We start from the raw sequence: 18,913 nt of genomic DNA on the forward strand, positions 1-18,913 counted from the left end.
ATTCAAGGCTTAAGTCATGGGGAGTAAGATACTTAGCAGGTGCATACTTTCTGAGATACTTTTGATACTGCGAGTCAAATGCAGGACTAGCCATCACCAGTATCTACCCTCTCCATTGCCCCTTCTCAAACCAGGGCGGGAGGGCGAGTCCCCATACATAGGGTCTGGGGCCGCCACTCCTGCTTGTGTCTGTTTTGTCTGTTTAGAGAAATGTGAAAACCCACGTAGGAGACCAGTCCTAACCGCATCGTTTGCAGGAGAAGTTGCTGCAGTAAGTGTACCAGTCTCCTTCTGCCTGCAGGGAATCCTTGCTAGAGGCCAGCAGCACAGGCAGAAAGCCCAGCCTAGAGGCCAGCATGCAGGCAGGTTGGCGTTTGCTGCGTTGGGGAGCTGGGGCAGCTGGAGGAGGGGCTTGAGATCCAAGAAGTCACCATTTGCCCGCTCCCAGCCGCTGCCTCGCTCGGGCCTGCAGGGAGGAGGCGGGAACAGAGGTGGCATTGCTCCTTTTGCCAGCCAGCTGGGTTTGCTTGTCTGGACAGGAAACTCGTTGGGGTTGCCCAGGCCTCTGAGGGCAGAGGTCAGGAGACCTGGGCCTTCCAAAGGATGGGGTGGGGTAGCTGGGGCATCGCCTCTGCTTCTAACCCCCAAGTCCTAGCTTCCCACCGCCAGGTGGCCAGAGAACGCCTGTGAAGGCACAGCCCCCTCCCCTCTCCACATCCTCTTCCCTATGTGGCCAAGGAAGCTGACAGATTGGGAAGAGGTGGGAAGAGGAGGTGGGGTGAGGAAGACAGGGGTCATGTGAGCCCCTTGTCCTTTGGAGCCCTTCCTCAAGGGGTGCCAGCCTGCGTGTCTGTGCTCAGGGGTCTGCATCATGGCACGGCCTCCTTTCCTGGGCTACCGGGGGCCTGCCCTGTCCTGCCTGCTTCCCTCTGTCATGTTTGTCAGACAGAGACACTGAGGCTGAGGGGCTAGCTTATTTGCGCAGAGCAGTTTGCACTGTTGCAAATGAGAGACCCCTCCCATCCAAACCCGGCCGCTCCTGCCGTGTCCACGAGCACAGATCTGCACTTGCTGGCCCTGTCCTTTCCTACAGTGGCCCTGCACTGAGTGGCCCTGGGTGTCTGCGGAGGGCCCGGGCTTGTTTCAGGGTCCAGTGAGGAAATGTTTCGATCCATGTTGATTTTTCTATCCCTTTTCCTGCTCCTGGCGCAGCCACTGCCCCATTAGAGAATTTGCAGAAGGGACAGCCCCCCCTTTCCACCAGGACAGTCCCGCTCACCTGGGAGACCTCCCACAGCCCCCTGCTGCTGCCTGCCCCACTCCTGCCCTCTCTTTGCCTGGCAATACTGTGCCCTGGGGCTTGGGTGTTGGTGATGTCAGACTCTCAGCCTGCAAGCCCCATTGCTGGGACCTGTACCTCCTTCCCAACTTCTTGCTGGGTCAAGGTCCTCCCTTTGCTGCTGGCGAATTTAATGAAAATCCAGTTCCAAGAGTGCTGGGGGATGTCAGGAGTAGAGGGGTGTTGGAGAATGAGTGAGCCGAGGCACGAGAGGCCTCACTCAGCTTCATGTGTTCACTCATTCAACAAGTGTCGAGCAGCTGCTGTATACCAGGCAGCAACCCAGGCCATGGAAATTCAGCAGTGGAAAAAGATACAAGTGCCTGCCCTTGGGCCTACACTGTGTGCAATGGGTTAAGCCATTGCTTGCCACAATAGCAACCTGTATCAAAATACCCATTTGAGTCTCTGCTCCACTTCTGATCTAGTTCCCTGCTGACACACCTGGGAAGGCAGCAGTAGATGGCCCAAGTTCTTGGGTCCCTGCCCACCCCATGGGAGACCCAGATGGAGTTCTGGCTCCTGGCTTTGACCTGGCCTAGCCCTGGCCATTGAGCCCTTTAGGGAGTGAACCAGCAGATGGGAGATCTGTCTCTGTCTCTGTCACTCTGCCTTTGAAAATGAAGGAAGGAATGACTGAATAACATTTTTTAGAATATTAAAAAACAAAACAAAGACTTATACTCCAAAGAAGTCTCTACATTCCTGCATAGATCTCCCTTACAATTGCCAGGGTTTTGGGTTCCAGACTTGGCTTCTCTGGTAGCAGAAAGCCTGCCCTGTACTGGCTCTACGCCACCTATGGGTTGTACAGTGGTAAAGAGCCGCACTGCCTGGCTTCCCACCCCAGCTTCACCACTGACTAGCTGTGTGACCTTGGGCAAGTGCCTTTGTTTCCTCATCTGTAAAATATGGTTAACAATAATACCTGTGTTACATGGTAGAAAGATTCATGAGCTAAGTGATTTAAAGTGCTTAGATCCAGCCGGCGCTGCGGCTCACTAGGCTAATCCTCCGCCTAGCGGCGCTGGCACACTGGGTTCTAGTCCTGATCGGGGCGCTGGATTCTGTCCTGGTTGCCCCTTTTCCAGACCAGCTCTCTGCTGTGGCCCGGGAGTGCAGTGGAGGATGGCCCAAGTGTTTGGGCCCTGCACCCCATGGGAGACCAGGAGAAGCACCTGGCTCCTGCCATCGGATCAGCGCGGTGCTCCAGCCGCAGCACGCCGGTCGCGACGGCCATTGCAGGGTGCACCAACGGCAAAAGGAAGACCTTTCTCTCTGTCTCTCTCTCACTGTCCACTCTGCCTGTAAAAAAATAAAAGTAAATAAATAAAAATAAATAAAGTGCTTAGATCCGGCGAGTGTTGTGCTACAGCTGTTGAAGCTGCTGCTGGTTCAAGTCCCGGCTACACTGTTTTCAATCCAGCTTCCTGCTAATGCATCCTGGGAGGCAGTGGATGATGATTTAAGTACTTGGGTCCTTGCCACCCACATGGGAGACCTGGATGGAGTTCCAGCCTCCTGGCTCCAGCCTGACCCAGCCCTGTCTGTTGCAGGCATTTGGAGAAGTAAACCAGTGGATGGAAGATATCTCTTTCTCTCTGTCTCTGTCTCTCTCTGTCACTCTACCTTTCAAGTAGATGAAACTATGTTTTCGAAAATTCTTAGATTGGTGCTGGTTACAATAAGTGATAAAATACCAGTGGTTATTCAAATATAGGCATCAGCTTATTATTATCCATGAGGGAAGGATCAGTAAGTAGTGCCCGTCCACCTTGCAAGGTGGCTGGAAGGGCTAGGTGGGAGGAGTGACAGAAGTGTGGTGCTACCAAGCCCCAGGATTAGCCTGTTCCACCTTCCATGCCACAGGGGCCAAGTGAGCTTTCATGGGGTGAATTAAGGATCCCACGGCCCAGGGTAGGGAGAGAGGTTTGCCTCCTAGACCACCAGCAGATCCATGGGTCCTGTGGAGGCTTCAGGGAAGATTGTCCAAGGCTGCTTCTACGTAGCAGGGCAAGGCGTAACTTCTGTGAACTGCAGCCATGGCCACTGCAGGAGCTGGAGATTAGGCAGAAGTGACTCTGTGAGCGTCAGGTAGCAGCCATCCCCGGCAGGCTCACCCCTTGCTCTGTTTCCTCTACTCTAACCCATAACGAAGGGGAAGGCCAGCCTCAGCTCCCCACCCCCCGCCCCGCCTCGTGTCTGTAGGTTGGCAGCAAGCCCCAAAGCCCTGGATGTGGCCGCAGGTCAGGATGAGTCTCTCCAGGGAGGGGGTGTCCGGCCTCTGCAGGTGCATGGGAAGCCCCAAACCCTGGGATGAGGGGCTGCCTGGGAACCCAGGTGGTGTGGACAGTGGGCACCGGGGGAGGTGGGGTCGGGGCAGCTGGCGGTTGGAATCTCTGGGCAGGGGCACAGCTACCGCCTCGTTGGAGTGCTGGGTCAGAGTGGCTGGACTGGTTTTCGGCACTGTTTTTTCAGCTGGTGGGAAGGGATGGAAGTATGCACAGGCCTCCTTCCTGTGGCCTTTGTGGGGAAAGAGGTGGATAGCAGTGGTTAGGACCCAGATGGGCCTGGGTTCTAGTCCTGGCTTCGTTGCCTTTAGCGCTTGTGACCTTGGTCTACTTCTTTAACCTCTCAAAATCCTCATTTGCAGAATGGAAAAATCAGTATCTTTCCAGCAGGAATCTGTCCTCATGAAGTGAGCTGGAGGCTCATAAAATGCTTAGCACAACACAGGGTGCATAGTAATCCCTCAATAAATCACAGCCACTTTATGAGGAAGGTGACAGCGACAGGGAGCTCCGTTCCGTCCCCAAACAAGAGCTGGCCCAGGACTGTGTGCGGGCTCCCTTCTCCCATCACTCTCCAGGCTGGGATAGAAAAGGAAAACATTGCTGTGTATGAAATTGGGAGCCAAGCTAAAGAATCCTGCGAGCACGCAGGGGCCACCTCCTCCCGCGAAAGCTGTTTCGCTAACCCCGAGGACGGGCTGCCCCGTCTAACAGGGTGTTGGCCTGGCTCTTGCTTTCTCTCTGCCTAACCCAGCCACGGCCTCCCTGCCGGGTCAACTCATCTGATTGTGGGAGACTGGTTGAGGCCTCCTCCTATCCTGAAGAAATCCCAGCCGTAACCAGTGAGGCACTCCGGCCAGAGCCATAGCTGCATGTGGATGGGAGCAGACAGCTGGCACCCCAATTTCATGTCCGGACTCGGCTCCCGTGCAGTGGCGCTGGGCGGAGCCACAGGCAGAGGGGTTAGGTGAAGAGTGTGTCTGAGTCTGCTGGAGGGTATGCTGACAAGTAGCAGCACCTGTGTCTTCCCCTCCCCCTGGCGAGGGTGGACTATGCTGATTCCCAGGCCTCGGGAACCAGCAAGGGGCACTGGGGGAGCCCCAGGACTGGCAGGCAGAGCCGTGCTGGGAAGCAGGCTGCAGAGGCTGGAGACCAGTGAGCAGCCTAACCCAGCCTAGCCCAGTCCTACCCCAGTCCCTGTACCGCCCGGGGCCGTAAACCCTGCTGCAGCTCCTATGTGTGATCTGCAGCTAATGCTGCTTCCTGCCCTGGGGAGCTGGGGCCCTCGGGAAAGCTGCCTCTTGCTGGGTGATCCCAGGGAGGTAGGGAAAGCGCGCAAGACTGTGGCTCCCCAATGCCCCCGGACCAGAGCTGGCAGTGTCAGCTGGGAGAAGGACCCGCAGTCCAGCTGTCGACCCTTCCACTGCCCCAACCTACAGGCCCCCTTCAGGCACCCAGTTTTGCCAGCTCTTCTGCTGCCCATCCCCTTAGCACTCACCTACTGATCCCCAAAGTACGAGAACACTTGGCGTGTCCCTGGCAGCAGTGTTGACCTTGGGAGGGGATGTCCAATGAATTGCAGGGCCTGCTGGCCCCCTGTGGGCCCAGTGCCAGCCACACCCCCATCCTCCACTAGAGTAGACCTGCGGGAGGGAAACAGGATTCTGCCCACTCTCGCCTGGGTCCCGAGTTTCTAGAACAGTGCCTGCCACACGACACGCCCCGAGAGACAGCATTTCCCAGGGTTCCAGAAGGCTCTGGTGCCTGCAGCTGGAAATTCCTGTTGTAGAGCACCCCCGGAGGAGGGTGGTCCTCCCTGCTCTCAGCACTTCACATGATCAGAAATCCATGACTCAGCCCCCTCTGAGACAGCTCGTTATCCAGAAAAGCCACCACTGTCCCCTCCTGGTCCTGGGCCCCTTGGTAACCGTTCTGTGTGAAGTCCAACGCCCAGAATGGCGCAGTGAACCTCACGTGCGGCCCTGCCCTGGAGAACAATGGGCTGATCTCGGCCCAGCCCGGGTAGATAGGCGGTGACGCCGGCTGAGCGCCTATTTGCTTACCCTCTGGCGGCCGCCCTAGTGTTTGTTTGTTGGGTCAGTAACCAGCTAAAACCCAAGGACTTTCCCCTTTGATCCTGTGCTGCCCTTTTCCAGTCCCAAGCATAAGACTTGACGACTTAAGTAGACTCATCTCTTGATGCTTTTGGCCCACGTTTCCAGTCCAGAGGGATTGGAACCTCCGTCCTGCCCACGTTTCATGTTCACTCCCTTCCCGTGCTGTCGTTGTCTGCAAGGTTGTATCCTGGGCACATCAGAGGGGTGACAGTCACTGTCTGCACCATGTTGGTGACCCACACACTAGAGAAGCCAGGCCCTGGACCCGGTAGTAGAGTCCCGAGTCTGGGTGGATGATGAGCAGTGCCTCTTAGGGTTGTTTGGCCGCCTCCGAGCGAGCCCCACTCATCCTAGCTCTGCCCCACATTTCTGTGTCTTGTCCGCGTGAATATCTTGAAGTCCATCTGCAAGCTGCCCTGCTGAAATCGAGACTGGCTGCATTCCACGGATCTTCAAGGCCTTGGGCTCCTGTGGAAAGAGAGATGCACTTTGCCGAGTGTGACCTGCTTGTGTCTGTGCAAGCCTCCCATGCCCACCACTTCCTCTTTGGAATGTTCCAGACATTCTGGCGCGCCCCGCCCCCCTGAACGCACCGTGGAGAAAGTCCCAGCAGTTCAGGCTCCTTTGCTTTCTGAGTTCCTAGGACCTATAGCCTTTCCTGTTTTGCTATGGCAGGGCCAGCTTATCTTTCCTGTTCCCCACGTCGAGCGCCGGCCAGGGGTCCAGTCCCCCACTCACAGGTGCTTTTGCTCACTCTCTCTGTCTGCTTTAGGATTTCCAACTTAAGACTGATGCTGAGATAACAAGATAGGCAGCCAAAGGGGAGCTGAGCGGGTCAGCTTTCTCTGCCATCTGTTTAATATTAACCCACAGGGCCCTCGTTACTTCCTCATTCTCCTGCCCCAAACATAAGATGTAATTTTGTCAAACACCTTTTGGATGGTCCCTGATTCGGCGCTATCTCCTGTTGGCTGTTGCTAACTAAGTGTGCTGTGGTTGTGTCACATTTCAGCAGCCTGGCCCCCGCGTCGTACGTGTCGTCCGTCCCTGTAAGGATGCGGTGCAGCCGGCACAGCCTTCAGAGATGGCGTGGAGGCAGGCAGCGAGCCGTGTGGTTTGATGGCTTGTCAGACAAACATGTCATCATGGAAAATTCTTTATAGAGTGTGCAGATCCATTTACACAGGCCTGCTGCTGCATCTGCAAAACGCACATTCCATCCGAGCAGGCCACCCGCTTCTCCCACCAAGCCTCGGTCGTGCCACGGGCGGTTTGCAGCCATGGTTTTCCTGTGTCCCTGCTTCCCTCGCTCACTCCGTCACTTCTCCTTCAGTCCCCCCACCCCACCCCCACCCCCACCCCCACCCCACGGCTTGGCTTCTATAGGGAATTCAGCTGAGTTTCTGGTCTCTGGGCTGGGCGGCCCATCCGGGGATGGGACTCCAACCCTAGGTTTAGTGCCTCTTTTGGGCATGGCCAAGGTGCAGGCTCAGGCATCAGAGCCTCTCCCACCCCAATCATTAGGTAGGGGTGAGAATGGAGGATGGGTGGGCAGCAGGGTCTCGTCACAGGGAACAGGATTTGTGTTGCTCAGTAACCCCCAGCAGACAAGACCCCTCCTGGGCCTCTCAGTGTGGACTTAACCCAGGGGGCCTCCCACCTGCTGTCCGGAGCTACTGCTTGGAGCTAGAGACTGAACACAATCTCCATTCACTCCTGAGAGGTGCTAGCCACCGTCACATCTCTCCCTGCCCAGACGGTCTGCCCAACCCAGGGCACTGAGGGTAAGATCCAGGGGAGGGAGAGGGTGGATTAGAGAGAGGCGGACGGAGCAGAGAGCATCCAGCCGACCTTAGCAGCAACCCTATGCTGGGCTGAAGGGTATGAGTGCCTCCCAGACCAACCCTGAGCAGGCACTCGGCCTCTGCAAGTAGGACACACTCAGTGGAGGGTTGGGGGTGAGGTGAGGGGGTGTAGGGGACCTCCACTGTCTGTGCTACTTTGGCCACCACTGAGAGCTAAAGGCGTGATTCTCAGAGCATGGTGCCTGACCTGTAAGTAGCGTCAGCCTCACCTGAGAACTTGTCAGAACTGCCCCTTCCCAGACCGACTGAATCAGCAGCCCGAGCAGTCTCCAGGTGATTCTGGTAAGCGCTAGCGAGTGTGCTTTGGAGCCAGATTGTCTGGGTTCGTTTCCTTATCGGCTGCGTGACCTTGGGCAAATCACTTGAACCTCATTGTTCTCTATAAAGTTCTTCACTTGTAAAATGGAACACCATTGTGTTGCTGAAGCAGAGACTCTGAGTTTAATGTCACTCAAAGGATCTGTGAGTGTGGCCCCCACTCTGACCTTCGTTGTCAATCTCTCTCTCGTAGGTAGTGTCTGATGCCTCAGGGCAGGGGGTGGCCATCACAGGGAACCAGACCTTCAACAACTGGAACTGGCCCAATGCAATGATTTTTGCAGCCACGGTCATCACCACCATTGGTAAGTTTGCTCTTGTTCCCATGGTCTCGTGCAGGGTGAAGTCAGGCCAGTTGCAGTTGGTCCTATTGATACTTTCCTGGTACCTAGGAGGTCCTTGGTGGCTGTCCATGCCTGGGGGACCTTCTGTGAATCCTGACCTTGAGTAGAAACAGTGATACCGTCTGACAGCAGAGATGGGGAACCTAAGGTCATTTACTACACACACCAGGACTGTGCCCCATCCTGTGGGTGAAGCAGGTTCCACTGGCGGATTTCTGCTTGGACTGTCAATCAAATGCTGACCGGATCTGGGGTCACGCTGGAGCCTAGGCTGTCTTTGTGTGGGCTACAGCTCCTCCCGCCCATCCCGGGTGACGGCCGGTGCTGTCTGGCAGCTGGGCAGAAGCTCACCCCGGATGTGGCTTGAATGTTTCACACAATGGGGGGCTGGATGAGGGAGCATCTCCAATGTGAGCATTTCAAGGGGATCAAGGGCAGAAACAGCAGGCGTCTTGGACTTCAGCCTGTCCTGCGTCACCTGTGCTTTGCGTTCTGTGGTCGAGCCCTGGGAGGAGAGCTGGCCTCACCCTGGGGCGGGAATGGAGGGTGGCCATGTCTGGAAGCCATCTAAGGCTGTGCTTCTGGGATGTCTGCCCAGAGAGTGTCCTCTCCTAGTTTGCACAGTGGCGCCAGGTGGAGGCGGCATAGCCCAGGCCATTGTCATTGCTATGTGAATGGTCACGCTCAGACCATGATCAAGTATTCATAGGAGATCGCAATCTTCGGGTTGGGGGTGTGTGTGTGTGTGTGTGTGTGAGAGAGAGAGAGAGAGAGAGAGAGAGATACCACTCCTGCTGAGGCTCTGCCCTCAGCCTCACCATCTCCTCCCTCCCCCAGGTTATGGCAATGTGGCACCCAAGACTCCTGCCGGGCGCCTCTTCTGTGTCTTCTACGGTCTCTTCGGGGTGCCGCTCTGCCTAACGTGGATCAGCGCCCTGGGCAAGTTCTTCGGGGGACGTGCCAAGAGGCTGGGCCAGTTCCTCACCAGGAGAGGCGTGAGCCTGGTGTGTCCTCAAGCCCTGGGTTCCGGGAGGATGGGAAGGGAGGTGCCCATAGTTGGGGGATGGTGTCAGAGCTCCCCTCCCTCCTGGGTCAGGCTGGGACCCTCTGCGAGCCCCTGCTGGGTTCCTTGAGTCTCTTCTCCCGTCACCCCACCCCACCCCCCAGCGGAAAGCACAGATCACGTGCACGGCCATCTTCATCGTATGGGGCGTCCTGGTCCACCTGGTCATCCCGCCCTTCGTGTTCATGGTGACCGAGGAGTGGGACTACATCGAGGGCTTCTACTACTCCTTCATCACCATCTCCACCATCGGCTTCGGTGACTTCGTGGCCGGTGAGTCCCTGCACCTGCGCCCGGCCTCTACTCCCCATCACTCTCTCTGCTTCTCCTCAACTTCAGTTTGACAAACCTTTGCCAGGGGGCCCTGGCAGGCAGTGATGGGGTTCTCAGCCCACCCTGCCAGGTACAGGAGGAAAGGAAGGCCCAGAGAAGTCCTTCCACTTGGGCATGGCTTTTCTTCTTTCTTCTCTTTAGTCTCTGATCTCTCACCCAGAACTTCCGGGAGTGGGAGTGGGGGGTGCTGGGATTCACACAGGGCCAGAACTTCTGCCCCCAGCCTTGTGCCTGTCACCCACACAGCCCCTGAGCTGAGCCAAGAGCCTTGGCCCTCTATGAACAGTCTCCCCTCATTCACTAGGGCCCAGGGGGCTGTCGGGGGAGTGTTCAGAGGCCACAGGCAGTTTCAAGACAAGAGAGGCCTTCTCCCAAGCTGCCCCACCCCTCAGCCTCCTCCTCCTCCTCCTCTCCTTGCAGGGAGGGGTCTGAAGGACACTTGTGTGCTTGTGCCCGAGGCCTGCACAATGGCTTGGTTCTTTGTCTCCCTGGTGCCCTGTATGGCCCTGTTGACCCAGCCTTTGTCCCCTCCATGCCCAAGCCCTGCCCACTTGACCTCCTGCGCTGCTCCTGGGGCCTCTCATCTCTCACCCCCAGCTCCTGGCCTGGGGGCAGGAAGGGTCACTGCCCTTCTGCCCCACTGTGTGTGGAATGCTGGGAAGGGACAGGGGAGAGGCAGGACCACTCCTGACCCTGGCAAATCCTGGCCTGCCTGTCTTGGGAGATAGAGGCCCGGCCCTGCCATTATGGAGCCCTGGGGGCCCTGCACAGCCCCCCGGAGAAGCCTGTGGTACTCTGGGGCAGCACAGCAGCATATTGAACCATGCTCCCCCAGCTCCAGCAAGACACTAGACCTCTGCCTCAGTTTTCTCATCTGTGAAACTGGTATACAAACAGCATCCCCTGCCACACAGGATGGTGGAAGATGACAGATGAGGGCACTTCCAAAGGTCTGGGGGAAATAAAGCTAACAGGTAACTGATATTGGCGCAAAAGGTTTGAAATCCATGCCCACAAGGGGTCTTTAAAAAGTTCATGGAAGAATGTTGACTATGAAAAAGCTATGCGTGGATTTTGAAATGCTCTACACCCAAATGCGCTTATCTCATAATTCCATTTTCCCATCGCCTCTCTGAAGTCCTCAGAAGTGCTGAGAAGGCCGGCCAAGTCAGTGTGTGTCCACACTGCATCAGCTTCCCCACTGGGGATGAGATGCTTGAGCAAGACTGACAGTGCCCCACAGGTAAAGCAGCTTGTCCGATGAGGGAGACACAGCCCCAGCCCGGGGCAACCTCTGATCTGCTGTAGGTCAGCCCACTACCTCTAGTCCTTTCTCTTGGCTGCTCACTCAGCAGACAGGCTAGAGACACTTGTCACTGTGAAGGCAAAAAAGAATTCTCACATAATCCTCAAGTGTGGGAGAACCATCTGAGCCGGTGGGAGTAACCCAGGAAGGCTTCCTAGAGCAGGCTTCAGGAGCATAGCCTCAGAGGAGAGGGAATTTGAGCAGCCACAGCCTTCTAGGCCAAAGAAAGAGCCCACCTGAGGAGGGCAGAAACAAGAAGGGGGGGAGGGGTTGCAGATCAGACCTTCTAGAAAAAAGGTTCAGAATACAAAGGAGCCTCTCAAAGTTCATGGGGGAGTGAAATCCAAAGATAAAGGTTGTTTTGGTGCAAGAACATTTTGCAATCTGCACCCGGGAGGTCTTCCCCTGAACAGGCCGGTTAAGATTCCCATGTCCCACACCGGAGTGTCTAGGCTCCAAGACCAGCTCCTGCCAAAGCCAGTCCTGGCGCCTGGCACCCATGTGCCAGGCTGCTGCAGGCATTTGGGGGAGTGAACCAGCAGATGGGAGCTGTATCTGCCTCTGCCTCTCAGCACAGTCATTTTTCAAAGTCCAAGGAAAATGTGTGTTCTGAAAAAAGCCACACATGGATTTCAAAATCTTTGCAACAACAGAAAGTTAGGCCTTAGTCCTATTTACCCACAAGTTTTTCTGAAGTGCCTCCGTGGCTCCTGCCAGGGTCAGCCACTGGTCTCTGTCATAGTAGACATGTGAGTCCATCCCCACCTGCGCGGCGGACTCGCCATCCTGCTCTTAGCTAAGCTGCGACACGGCCGACGGCTGGGTAGGAGCAGAGTGTGTAGCAGTTACGGCGCCGGTCCCTGGGAGCCCTCGCTGACCTTCCGCGCTTCCTGTCCTAGGTGTGAACCCCAGCGCCAACTACCACGCCCTCTACCGCTACTTTGTGGAGCTCTGGATCTACCTGGGGCTGGCCTGGCTGTCCCTGTTTGTCAACTGGAAGGTGAGCATGTTCGTGGAGGTCCACAAGGCCATTAAGAAGCGGCGGCGGCGGCGGAAGGAGTCCTTCGACAGCTCCCCGCGCTCCAGACAGGCCCTACAAGTGGCCGGGAGCACCGCCTCCAAGGACGTCAACATCTTCAGCTTCTTGTCCAAGAAGGAGGAGACTTACAATGACCTCATCAAGCAGATCGGCAAGAAAGCCATGAAGACAAGCACGGCTGGCGAGAGGGGCCCAGGCCCTGGGCCTCAGGCAGGTGGGCTGCCAGCCCTGCCCCCTTCCCTGGCGCCCCTGGTAGTCTACTCCAAGAACCGGGTGCCCAGCCTGGAGGAGGTGTCCCAGACCCTGCGCAGCAAAGGCCACGTGTCCAGGCCGCCGGGCGGCGAGCAGGACGGGGCACAGGCCCCTGAGGATGGCTCCCCCAGCTCCGAGGTGTTCATCAACCAGCTGGACCGCATCAGCGAGGAGGGCGAGCCGTGGGACGCCCAGGACTACCACCCGCTCATCTTCCAGAACGCCAACATCAACTTTGTCCACGAGGACGCCGGCCTCTCGGACGAAGAGACCTCCAAGTCCTCACTGGAGGACAACCTGGCGGTGGAGGAGAGGCCGCCGGAGGGCGCCAGGGCCGAGGCGCCGCTGACCACAGCCGAGGTCCCCTCGTCGGACGAGTCCACGTTCACCAGCACTGAGTCTGAGCTCTCTGTGCCTTACGAGCAGCTGCTAAACGAGTACAACAAGGCCGGTGGCCCCAAGGGCACGTGAGGCGGGGCCGGCTCCCCACCCCACCCTCGATGGCTCCTTTGGCCCTCGCCCTGGGGTGTCCCGTGACGGCTGGGACCCCCGGAACTCTGGCGGGGGACAGACCTGGCACTGGGAGTGGGGGGCCAGGGGCCTTCCTTACCTTCCAGCCCCTCCAGTTCGATGCCACTGCTGGGATGGGGCCTGCTCCCCAGCTGAGTGGTGCCCTGGCAGTGAGGAGGCGGTTGTCCCCAGCGTGGCAGGTACATGATGGTTAGGACTGACCCCAGGAGGCCCGGGCCTCTTCGCCTGGTTGAATGTCACGTGGTATTAAGGGGCGATGTCTGTGTGTGCCTGGCACCGGGCTAGATGTTTCAGAGAGAAAGAGAGAGGAGGAGGGCTCTGCCTTTGGGGAGGTACAGTTCTGCCCCCTGGGGCGTGGGCATTCCAGGGCCACAGTGGTGGGGGGGCCTGTCCCCCAAGGCCGCCTGTCTGTGTGATGGCTGCTGGGGGTGGGGGAGGAGTGAGGATGATGACGGGCGGGTGCTGAAACGGTCCTGCTTCGGTGGACCCAGGAGACTGCTCCTCCTTGCTAATTTCCTCAGACCTAGCCCAGAGCCCTGTTTCCTGCCTCGGCCTCCCTGTGGCCTGGTGATGGCCTCTGTCCACCTCCACCCCAACCCTGGGAGCGCTGGGAGGAACGGAACGGAGGGCGTAGGGCCTGGGCCCCTGGGAGATGGGTGCCCTGGGCTGGCAGCCAGGGAGCTCCAGGGAGGCTTGGCTCTAGCCAGTTCTCCCTGCCCAGCCCCGCCCTGGCCCAGGGTCTCCCCATTCAAGTCCTCACCATGCCCCTCCCTGTCCCACCTGCCGCCCCCCACCCCCCACTCAGCCAGATCACTCTGGGCTCACACGTGGGGAGCGGCCAAATATGTGAATCAAACTCCTATCTCCAGCTCCTGCCTGTCACGCGCACACGTGTGTGTGGGGCCCAGCAGGAAAGGTGTTGGCGGGGAGCAGACGATAATGTGAAACTGTGCACGGACTCTGTTTCTGCTGAGAGGCGGGCGGGGCGCGCTGCTGCCCAGATTCTTAGCGCTCCCTGAGGCCCCAGCCCATTCTGATCTGAATGTTGTGATTTTTTTTTTTTTTTCAATGAACTGCTGTTTTTCTATTCCTGGCACCTGTGGTTTCAGAACCGGTTACAGAGCAGAGTCCTGAGAACCGAGGTGTCCTGTACTTCCCGCCCCCGGCACTGGGCCCCATGCAGGTGGGAGGGAGCACCTGTTGGCAGGTGAGCAGAGGAGCAAGGGGCATCCATGTGACCGGGAGCCAGGCCCCCAGCCCCGCCCTCAGCTCACCCTCTGCTGTGGGGGCAGATGGGGCCAGAAACCAACCCCTCCCCCACCCATGAAGGTGGTGGGCGTGTGTCCATTCCCTACTGGGTGGCAGGGTGGGCGCCCAGCAGGGCCAGGCAGGAGCCGCCCTGTGTCTGAGTCGTTCCCACGAGCGCGTCTTGCTGCTGGCTGTCCCTGCAGCGCACGCTGTATCCGCGGATGGCAACCATGTCAAATGTAATTTATTTTAACATTTTTACAATAAAACATGAGACAGATAAGCTGTTTTGGGGTGTGTGTGTTTGGAGGGTGAGGACCCTGGGAGGGTCCAGAAAAAGCAGGGGGATCTCAGGGCGGCGTCAAGAGGGTCGGATGGTCTGGGAGGAAAGGAATGAAGGGGTGAAGGGAGGAGAGGAGGCAGCCTCTTGGGTCGGGCGAGAATGGAGAGACGTGTGGAGGGCCAGGGTCGGCCAGGGTCAGGGGAGGAGGGCAGGGGTGACCCTGGCAGCAGCAGTGTCTGGGCCCAACTCTCAGTGACATGCATGAGCTCGGCTGACATCATGACAGCCCTGTGAGGGGGCTGCCGCAACCCCACTGTACAGATGGGGAAACTGAGGCACGGGGACATTGTCGGTAAGGATGGTGAGTCTGGATTCAAATCCAGGCAGCCTGGCTCCCAGGCTGATGGGGGCGAGGCGGGGCTCCCTGGGCAGGGTGTGGTCTCCAGGACAGATTCCGAGCTCGGGGGCTGGGTGTGGGCCTGTGGTCCCAGGCCGAGCTGGCCCCCATCTCCCTCCGCTGAAAGGAGCTGAATGTTCCCAGGTGCCCTTCTCAACACAGAGTCTCCTGGAGAAAGCAAAGTGCTGAGGGCCTAGGAGTCAAGTTTTCTGACGTCAAGAGGGAAGCCCATCTTTTCTTGAGAGCATGGATGTATTTAAAAGGGTCCTGCGTGTTCCCCGGCCAGTTCTGTATCTGCTCCCTGCCCTCTCTCCCACACAGGTCCCAGGTGCCCTGGTGTGCAACACTGCGAGCACTACCTGTATTCAGGCTTGACCCCGCTGCGGCTGAGACGGGGGCCCAGAGAGGGTGACTTCCGCAGTACACACAGTTGGGGCTTGGGGGTGATAAAGCCCGGTGGAGCCGGCCAGGAGCTTTCCAAGAAAAGGGTGGAAGGTGGACAGAGGCAGGACATAAAAGGGCAGGGCCCGGAAGGCCCCCAGGTGGCGAAGGGTCACGGGCAGAGGCGGGGTGCTGTGCAGGGGTGTGGTGAGAGGTGGGGGATGGGAGGCAGGTGGGCTGACCCCAGGTGCTTTGGAAATCACAGGGGACAGGAAGGAAAATCCCCCTGTGGAAGCCCCTAGTGAGTTTCTAACCCAGGGCAGAGACCTTGACAAGTGAGACACCATCAGCAGGGTCCTCACCTGCGCCCCTTAGAGCCCCGAAGGGGGCGCTTGGGCTCCACTGGGCCCTTCCCGACAGCACCCCTGGCCTCTGGCCATGCTGTGCCCCAGAACTAAGCCAGCAGCCCTGTTCCACCCCAGCCCCTCCTGGACTTACCATTGATCTGTTCCGCTAACGCTGTGCAGCCTGGGGTACAGCTATGTAAATGGGCGGAAACCCTACAGCCACAGAGCCCTCGGGCACACCTGATGCTCTCATCCCTGGCCGTTTTTCATGACTTGTGCTTTGTATCTACCATAGTCCTTCAAAAGCAGTTCATTGAGAATGGAATAGAAAGAGGACAGTGCTGTGGCTCAGTAGGTTAATCCTAAACCTGCGGTGCCAGCATCCCATATGGGTGCTGGTTCATGTCCCGGCTGCTCCTCTTCCGATCCAGCTCCCTGTTATGGCCTGGAGAAAGCTGTGGGAAATGGCACAAGTGCTTGGGCTCCTGCACCTGTGTGGGAGACCTGGAAGAAGCTCCTGGCTCCTGGCTTTGGATCGGCTCAGCTCCAGCCGTCGTGGCCATTTTGGGAGTGAACCAGGGGATGGAAGACCTCTCTTTGCTTCTCCTTCTCTGTAACTCTGCCTCTCAAATAAATAAATAAATAAATAATTTTTTTTAAAAAAAGAAATGGAATAAAAAATAAATTTGATGCAAAAAAATTTGACATGCAGGCATGCATCCTAAAAGTCTTCCAAAAGGTTGAGGGAGTGCCTATTATGAGAAACTAGGCGGCAGGCTCTGGAGAGGAACGACGCCGCCTGCCAGGGTGGTGCTGGAGAGCGTGGCCAGCAGTGTGAAGGCGCAGCTCCCGCGTGTCTGAAGCGGCTCCCAGTCCCGGAAAGCATCATCGGGTTCCCCGACTCGCAGTTTCAGAATGGCTCAGCTGCTGCCCTTGGTGTACTCACGCTACACAGCTACCTTGCAGTTAGACCATTTTTCCAGAAGGAGAAAGGGACAGAAGGCCAGCTTGGTGAATCTTACCATACAAAAGGAAAATCCAGAAGCGGTGAATGAAACCCATGTTGAAGACCTGTGTCTAACTAAAGCAGCTCACTGGCGTGCTCGGACACTTCCTGCCAGGGGCGGCTCAGATATTAAACACGGTGAACGGACAGGAGAGGATGTGGGCCCGCTAATACTGAAGAAAAAGGTCTAACAGTAATGAACCAGGATTGGAGTCAGTTGTGTGCTGTAAAGTCTTATAATGGTTTCTCAGTCTTTGCAGACTATATGAAATGGTGGTCTTCATTATCTCTACTGGTTGAATAATTATTTCTGCCAATTTATTTTCTTGCTACAGTAGTATTTGTATTTGATACTTTATATAGTCATTTATGTAGACATTAAATTGTCAAACCTCATTCTGACTTCCCAAGAATGAATGTAACTTTCGCAGGCGCCACCGCTCACTAGGCTAATCCTCCACCTTGCGGTGCCGGCACACCGGGTTCTAGTCCCGGTCGGGGCACCAGATTCTGTCCCGGTTGCCCCTCTTCCAGGCCAGCTTTCTGCTGTGGCCAGGGAGTGCAGTGGAGGATGGCCCAAGTGCTTGGGCCCTGCACCCCATGGGAGACCAGGAGAAGTACTTGGCTCCTGGCTTCGGATCAGCATGGTGCGTCGGCCGCAGCGCTGGCCATTGGAGGGTGAACCAACAGCAAAGGAAGACCTTTCTCTCTGTCTCTCTCTCTCACTGTCCACTCTGCCTGTCAAAAAAAAAAAAAAAAAAGGTAACTTTCAACAGTAAAATCAACATTTCTGATTTTAATTACTTGAAGAAAATCTGAATTTGGGCAATGGGTCCAAAGTTATTTCTTTGAATATCAATATCTTCAACAGAATCTGCACTTGAGAAATTTTCCTGTTTCCTGTTAACTATAAAAACTATGCATGGGTTTTGAAAGTTTTTTTGCACCAAAATAAACGTTTTAATTGCATTTTCTGTGAACATTTTCAAGTGTCCTTGTAAATTCTGTCCCTTTCTCCCAACTCTTTTAATGTCTTTTAATCTTCACAATGCCATTATTTCCTTTTAAAGATTTATTTATTCAAAAGGCAGGGAAAGAGAGAAATCTGAAGCATCCATTGTTTCACTCCCAAAATGACCTTGCTGAAGCCAGGAGCCAGGAACTATCTGGGTCTCCCACTGGGTGGGAGTACTTGGGCCACCATCTAGTGCCTTTGCTGCCTTCCCATGTGCCTTTGCCGGGAGCTGGATCGGAAGCAGGGCAGCCAGGGCTCGAATGGGATGCTGGCATCCCAAGCAGCGAGCAGCTTCAACCACAATGCGGGCCTCACAAGAGCATTAACCTTTCGTCCCATTTTACAGATGAGGACACTGAGGCTATCCTGTCCCCTGGTGCCACAGCCCGACAGTTACAGGCCCTCACCTGCCCAGGGCACTGCCACCTGTCTGTTGAATGAATGAGTCTCCCTGTCTCAGTATAGACTCACCTTGCACTGGCCATCACAGTGACCAGCAGGGTTTATCCTAAGCCCCCTTTCTCCCTTGCTTTAAACTCCCTACCAGGGGGTCGTGCGCCCTCCCCCAACCCCAGTCCCCGTGCACTTGATCTTCCTGCCCCGCCTGTCGATCTGGGCACAGCCTCTGTCCGTGCAGTATCTTCAGATGCCCTTGCTCTTTCTCCTGGGTGAGTTTCTCCAGGAAGCGTCCCACAATTACCGGCCCCCATGCCTGGGTGCCGGGACAGGTGTCCAGCTCTGTGCCCTCAGCAAGCCTCCATGGTGCTGTCCCCCGAGCTCCTGTCCCCGGCCCTGACTGGAGGCATCCGAGGGTCCCTGGAAGGACAGAGCATGAGCTAGAGTCCTGGCCCCTGCTGCAGACTGTGCCGTCTTCTGTTCCCGGGGCAGACCAGGGGCAGGCTTGGTTCCACAAGGGCGAGTCCCTGCAGAGCCCGGTGGATGGCCTGGAGGGACCTTGTCGCAGGCCAAGGTGACTCGCTGACTCACCCCGTCTCGTGCCAAGCACCTGAACCTGGAGCGCAGCACCTCATCTGCCCCCTCTCAGGGCGTGCTGTTGTCTACCTTGCATCGGCATGCCCCACCCTCCTCACTGTCTTCTCACCAACCCCAAATGATCCGAGAGCTGGGCCTCCCCAATAGCTCCCAAATCCCCGTGCATCCCTGGGGAAAATCTCTGCTCCCGGTGACCTCTCGTGGTGCCCCCCCACCCCCTACCCTTGACACAGCGCCGTCACACCTGTTCCCCCGTGGATTACTCAACTGCCCCAGGAGCCAGGTGCAGCACTTTACAGCCCCATTTACAGGCTTTTGCAATTGAGGAAATTCAGTGTGTTGGTTTGGCTCCCCAGTGCAAGGCCAGTGCTGGAGCTGGGGTGTGGAAGGAAGGAGTAGCAGAAAGGGATGTGGAGCTAAAGACCTGCCATCAAGGTGCAGCCTT

General features: G+C 56.9%; 1 protein-coding gene and 1 pseudogene across 2 annotated transcripts in view; both read left to right on the top strand.

Moving 5' to 3' along the window:
- The window catches only part of KCNK5 (potassium two pore domain channel subfamily K member 5), a 38,544-nt gene extending 24,215 nt beyond the window's left edge, over window positions 1-14,329 (top strand). Inside the window, exons 3-6 of one of the 2 annotated variants that reach the window (XM_017344780.4) lie at window positions 8,124-8,235; window positions 9,112-9,278; window positions 9,442-9,610; window positions 11,876-14,329. In XM_017344780.4, coding sequence (XP_017200269.2) covers window positions 8,202-8,235; window positions 9,112-9,278; window positions 9,442-9,610; window positions 11,876-12,738 — 1,233 coding nt within the window. In that variant the 5' untranslated portion in view covers window positions 8,124-8,201 and the 3' untranslated portion in view covers window positions 12,739-14,329. 2 annotated transcript variants of the gene reach the window in all.
- A 279-nt stretch (window positions 14,330-14,608) lies between these two features.
- Window positions 14,609-17,393, top strand: LOC108177337 (CDGSH iron-sulfur domain-containing protein 2 pseudogene; annotated as a pseudogene).
- The last annotated feature ends 1,520 nt before the right edge of the window (window positions 17,394-18,913 follow it).

This window comes from Oryctolagus cuniculus, chromosome 5 (genome assembly GCF_051225735.1).
Source record: "Oryctolagus cuniculus isolate XC-2025 breed Fujian yellow rabbit chromosome 5, ASM5122573v1, whole genome shotgun sequence".
Taxonomy (NCBI): domain Eukaryota; kingdom Metazoa; phylum Chordata; class Mammalia; order Lagomorpha; family Leporidae; genus Oryctolagus; species Oryctolagus cuniculus.